This window comes from Stegastes partitus, unplaced genomic scaffold, assembly GCF_000690725.1.
Source record: "Stegastes partitus isolate 25-593 unplaced genomic scaffold, Stegastes_partitus-1.0.2 Scaffold1304, whole genome shotgun sequence".
NCBI lineage: Eukaryota > Metazoa > Chordata > Actinopteri > Pomacentridae > Stegastes > Stegastes partitus.
This window is the reverse complement of record NW_007579035.1, coordinates 100,446-106,217: the sequence shown is the minus strand read 5'-3', so window position 1 is coordinate 106,217 and position 5,772 is coordinate 100,446. Positions and strand designations below refer to the sequence as shown.

At 52.2% G+C, this 5,772-nt stretch overlaps 1 protein-coding gene across 1 annotated transcript in view; it reads left to right on the top strand.

Annotated features, from left to right (window-relative positions):
• The first annotated feature begins 859 nt into the window (after positions 1-859).
• Positions 860-5,772, top strand: part of znf318 (zinc finger protein 318) — a 13,833-nt gene continuing 8,920 nt past the window's right edge. Inside the window, exons 1-4 of the mRNA XM_008298318.1 lie at positions 860-1,134; positions 3,292-3,398; positions 3,846-4,389; positions 4,850-5,764. Of these exons, the coding sequence (XP_008296540.1) occupies positions 892-1,134; positions 3,292-3,398; positions 3,846-4,389; positions 4,850-5,764 (1,809 nt within the window). The 5' untranslated portion in view covers positions 860-891. The remainder of the gene's footprint in view (positions 1,135-3,291; positions 3,399-3,845; positions 4,390-4,849; positions 5,765-5,772) is intronic.

Genomic DNA, 5,772 nt, shown 5'->3' with positions numbered 1-5,772 from the left:
TGTGAGAGCGTTTTACTGGTGACTGGAACGTCTCCATTTGTTCTCCAACAATAATGATGGATTCATGAATGTGACTCGTTCTAAAATGAGTTTCCTGAATCCAACAGGAGGAGAGTCAGCAACGTTCAATCAAACTGAACAAAGTCAAAGAAGCACCGAGTCAATAAAAAACAGCCCCATATTCAGAATGAATGTTTGTTATGTGACAGAAGTCCGTCCTTCAGCTTGATGAACTTTGGTCTGATCAGGAGTCGAAGACGTTTGGTTCCGTTGCTTTGAATCAGTTTAAACTTTCTGCTTTGCTGTTTTTCACCTTTTACATTTTTTTTCATTCCAGAATCTGAGCGTCACAAAGTTGTGATGTTTAAAATGAATCCAGACTCAGCTGATGGATTCACAGTTTTGTATCTGAACAAACTAAAAAACTCATCAATCAGCTGTTTGTTCCTTCTGATGAAAATCATCCATTTTGTCTTGTTTGTTTCAAACTTGGACAGTTCAATAAAATTTGTTCAGATACGAAGACTTCTGTCATTCTTCATCCTTTGAGTGTGAATCAGACATGAATGGATGACCATGAATGTGTGAAACATGTCAATGTGTCAAACATATAAATAGATGAGACATGAATGTGTTAAACATGAATGGATGAATGCGGGACGGTGCAGTTCCTGTTCCGTCCTTCGGGGGCAGCACATCTCGGCGCTGTTTGTTTCCAGCAGCAGAAGAAGAAGCAGGTCCGCGAGCTGCAGCACGAATCAAACTTTCTGATCAGATTTTGGATCGATATCTGATCGGTTTCTCCTGATCAGCCTGAGTCACGGAGCGAGCAGCCGCTCAGATCCACCGCCGGAGATCCGCAGCGCGACCGGAGAGCCTCTGCGGGAGGAGATGTACCGCGGTCGGCCTCCGCCGAGAGGAGGCTACCCGCCGCCGATCGAAGGCCGGGGCCCGCCGCCGAGGCCTTACCCGGCACCGGGATACCGGGACGACCGGAGCCGGCCTCGGCCCCCCTACCATCCCGGCTACAACGACCACGGACCCGCGGACTCCTACCGCCGCTCCCCGCCGCGGAGGAGGTACCCTTCCCCCGGCCACGGCGGAGAGTACCGGGCAGCAGGACCGCCCAGAGAGGTGAGAGAACCGTGAGGCAGCAGAACCGTGAATACGGCGGGTCGGTTCACCTCTTTACCTCCCGGGAAGCACCTGCAGCTGCGGTCAGAGGTCTGAGCTGGCCGGCATGTGGAGCTGCAGCCGCTCTGCACCAGACTCCGTTCAGAAAGCTGCTGATTTAACGAGGCCTGCTGCGTATGTTTAACGTTCATTCGACAGTATGTCTAACCAGTACCAGTACCAGTACCACGGGTCAGTCAACAGGAAAGCTGAATGTTTCTAAGCTGTATATCCACTTAACTAGCAGTTTCCAGCAGAACTAGTTAATAACTTCTAATATTAGAACCTTCGTGATGCACACTGCAGCTAACAGCAGCTAACAGCAGCTAACAGCAGCTAACAGCAGCTAACAGCAGCTAACAGCAGCTAACAGCAGCTAGCCGCAGCTAGCCGCAGCGAACGGTGCAAAATCTGGTGTTTTTCTATTAAAATTCCGTTTATTTTATTGTCCGACGCGCCGGTTTAAAGAACAACCTGCTCATGATAAATAAAATGTGAATAAATGTAGGTTTTTCTTGTTTTTAAGACGAACTTCAAAAGCACATTTAAATTGGCAGATTTCTGAATGGAGTTCAGTCAGGTTTGTAGTAACGATCAGAAATGAGACTTTTCTTTTAAAAATTAAAAATTGAGTGAAGCTTGAAGCGGAGTTTTTCTAGAACTCCAGTTTTCTCCCAGAAGAACCAGTTTCTCTGTTTGTTCTGGTTTATTGGTGCGTACCGGAGCCTCTAAAACAGGGGTGGGCAGTCCTGGTCCTGGAGGGCCGCAGTCCTGCATGTTTTAGATGTGACCCTCTTCCAACGCACCTGATTCAAATGATCAGCTCATCATGATAACCATCCTGCCCAGAGCCGGCCCTAGGCATAGGCAGTACAGGCAAATGCTAAGGGCGCCGACATCCACGGGGGGCGCCACAAGCTAGCCAGGCTAACTAACATGTATTCAGGCAAGTATTTATCAACAAGCGCCGATGCAGTTTGTCTACCTTTAGCAGCAAAGATGTTACGTTAGCGTCTTAGCTGCTAACGTTAGCTGCTAACGTTAGCAGCTAAGACGTTAGCGAACCGTCTTAAGAGGGTAGAGGACCTGCATCGGCGCTTGTGGTTAAATATTTGCCTGAATACACGTCAGGTAGCCTGGGAGTGCAAAGACTTGTTTCTTCAGTTTCATTTAGTGTGTTGTTTATACTTAAATAAAAGCTTGAATACATGCATACAGTTTGTGTTACTGTATGAACATTAGGAGTGAAATTCACTGTGATGCTCGGGGCGCAGACTACAATCTTGCCTAGGGCACCAAACTGGTCAGGACCGGCCCTGATCCTGCCCACCCCTGCTCTAAAACAAGCAGAGGTTCTGAATCTGATCTGTTGGATGTTTTTTAAGCTTTGAAAAGTTCTCCTTCAGCTGAAGTCTGTCTTTTAAATGAACCTCAGAGGAAACAACAGCAGCTTCCCTCCTAAAGCTCCACTCGGTTTCACTGGATTATATTCTGAGCTCTGATTAAACTCCTTTTCATTGGAAACGCCGCTGATGTGCAGCTGATGGTAAATACCAGCACTTCCTGCTGTTTCCTTCATGACTCAGTGCTCACCGGTGTTTTGTACGTTGGTTCCTTTATGAAGGCTCTGTCCATCTGAAATAACAACAATGACAATAAACTTTATTATATAGCAGCTTTCAGACAGGATTCACAGACTGCTTTTACATAATAAATAAACAGAGAGAGAGAGGAGGCAACAGGAAGAACACAACGTGTGTGAACAGTGCAGGCGAACACTCAGAATGTAAAAACACACCACAGAAATGAAGCGAGCAGGTTGGGTCACTGCTGCAAGCTTTCTTATAATAGAGCTGATGAACAAGACGACGTGACGGGAATGAAGATAAAAGCAGATGAAGGAAGAGAAAAGAGAGCCGGACAGCAGCAGGCAGGTCCGATGTGAAGGGTTAGGGTTAGCGAGTCTGTAGAGTGGGTTTTAAGAAGTGATTTACAGGAGATCCAGAACCTGCGGCCCAGTGTCCTCAGACAGGTGGTTCTGGAGCCGAGGGCCCTCACTGTGTCCAACTGTCCATCAGATTATAAATACAGTTAAACTGCTTGTGTCACCTGTTTCAGAGGTCTCCGTCTCCGCGGGCTCCGATCCTCGACCACAACCTGGTCATCACGGTGGGCAACGAGCTGACCGGGCCTCCAGGCCCCGCCCCCCCACGCCACCATGACAGGTGCGTGTGACTCCACGTCTGATTTCCAGGTTTCTGCTGCAGGCTTTATTCAGATGTGTTGTTTTCAATATTAATGAACCTGCCTTCACCCTGAGTCAGCTGGGATAGGCTCCGCCCCCAGGTGAGGGTTAAGGTGTAGAGATGATGATGGATAGCTGACAGTATTCAAATGTGTATTTAAATGATGGAGACAGAAACTGATGAGACTGAACTTCTGTATTACCGATTGTTTTTGATTTTAAATGATCACAGCTGTCAGAATAAAACGATGACACGTGGACTTCTTGGACTTCAGACAAAACAATCTTTTATTAATCTCACAGCAGAGAACTGTGAAGTCATGAACTCACGTTAATCTGCATCCACATCGCACTGAACTCCACCTTCAGCTGTACTTTAATCCACACATGCTCAGTCGGTCCTGCTAACGGCCGTGTTTCTGTGCAGGGATTATCCTCCTCGACCCGACTACGAGCGGAGCCGGAGCAGGGGGCGGAGCCGACCTCGCAGCCGCAGTCGAGACCGGAGTTTGGGTCGCAGCCGGGCCAAGAGTCGGGGGCGGAGCAAAAGTCGGGGGCGGAGCAAGAGTCGGGGGCGGAGCAAGAGTCGGGGGCGGAGCAAGAGTCGGCCCCGCAGCCAGAGCCGCAGTCCAGACCGGAATCGCGCCAAGAGCCGGGGGCGGAGCAAAAGTCGGCCCCGCAGCCGGTCAGGGTCCAGAGGGAGGAGCCGGGGAAGGAGTCGGGGGCGGAGCTACAGCAAGGCGGCGAGCCACGGCCGCAGTAAGAGCCGGCAGAGGAGTCGCAGCCGCAGTCGGAGCAGCAGCGCGAGCAGCAGCAGCAGCTCGAGTTCAAGCAGCAACTATGACAAGAAACGCAGCAAAGACTTCAAGGAGCTGCAGATGGCTCGGCGCCGGAAAGAGCTGGAGGAGATGCTGAGTCAGCCAACCAAGTCCATCCTGAAGAAACGCAGCGAGGACTCGCCGTCCGTCAGGGTAGGACACAGTTCACAGGTTCATGCAGGTTGTTACCGATTCATCCATCATCCTTCGCTGAAACACGTTTGGTGTGAGGAATCAGTGGGCTTCACTGTTCACACGCAGCCGTGGTTGGTGTCCACAGGAGCGCTGGTCCACTGCTGTTGGACGTACAGGCAGCGTAGCGGTAGATGATTGACAGGTCCTTCTACAGCTGCCTGCAGCTGATTGGAAGAACACGTCACTCGTGTTCTGTCCGTTTCTGCACCTAAACCTGAACAACACGGCAGACACTTCTGCTTCTTAAACAGTTAACCTAGACATGTTCAAGGTGACAAATACGCTGCTCAATCTGGAAACAGATGCTCAGGTGGAGGAGGCGGGGCCTGTGGACACAAACCTGCTGCTGCTGGTAAGGCTTTTGTCTTCTGGCCTCAGATCTGTCACAGTATCACAACCCTGCATGTCTGTGTTGCAGAGCTGCGATTCCAACATGTCGCACGTTGCCGAGCAGCTGCTGCAGGCCGTTAAAACCACGGATCCTCGCGTCATGGCCTCCATGCTGTCGGAGCTGCGGTCCGACCCGGAGATGTCTCGGCGTGCCGGCCTCGACGCAGAGATCAAAGAGATCCTCAGCCTTCTTGGTGTGACGGCACCAGGTGCCAAGACTCCGGAGAAGGTCGTGGACGACATTGATGACGAGGAGAAATTTCTGTACGGCGACTCAGAGGAGCCCAAACCTGTGCCGGCGCCGGAGCCGGTCCGACACCACAGCCTGGACCTGTACGGAGAGGTGACGGAGGAGACGCTGTATGGAGACTACCCACAGCAGAAAGCTGCTGGTGCTCAGACATACGGTCGCTCTCCTGGGGCCTCCACGCACCTTCAGGCCCCGCCCACGGCGGGAGAGGTGGACATGAGGTACACGAGCCGACCTGCCATCAGCCCGGACCCGAACATCACGGTGCAGGTGTCGAAACCCGCCTTCCCGCCGGGGACGGAGCCGCTGGAGGAGAACGAGCGGCAGGCGCTGGAGGAATACGAGAAGATCCAGGACCTGTTGAAGACCATCGGCCTGGACCTGGGCGTGGCCGAGATCAGCAAGATGGCGGCCAGGACCAAAGAGCGTCTCCATGGAAACAAACCACCACCGAAGACGCCTACGCGCCGCCGGAGATACTCATCTGGCAGCTCATCCGGCAGCCGCGGCGGCCGCAGGAGGCGGAGCCACAGCGGCAGCTCCAGCAGCAGCAGCAGGAGTCGCAGTGGCGGCTGGAGCAGCGACGAACGCAGGAAGGACTCGGTTCCGCCTAAAACATACAAAGACGGCGGCGACAGAAAGGTCGACGCGCCTCCGCCTTCAGTCGCCGACCCCATCCCCCCCCACCAGGGCGTACCTAT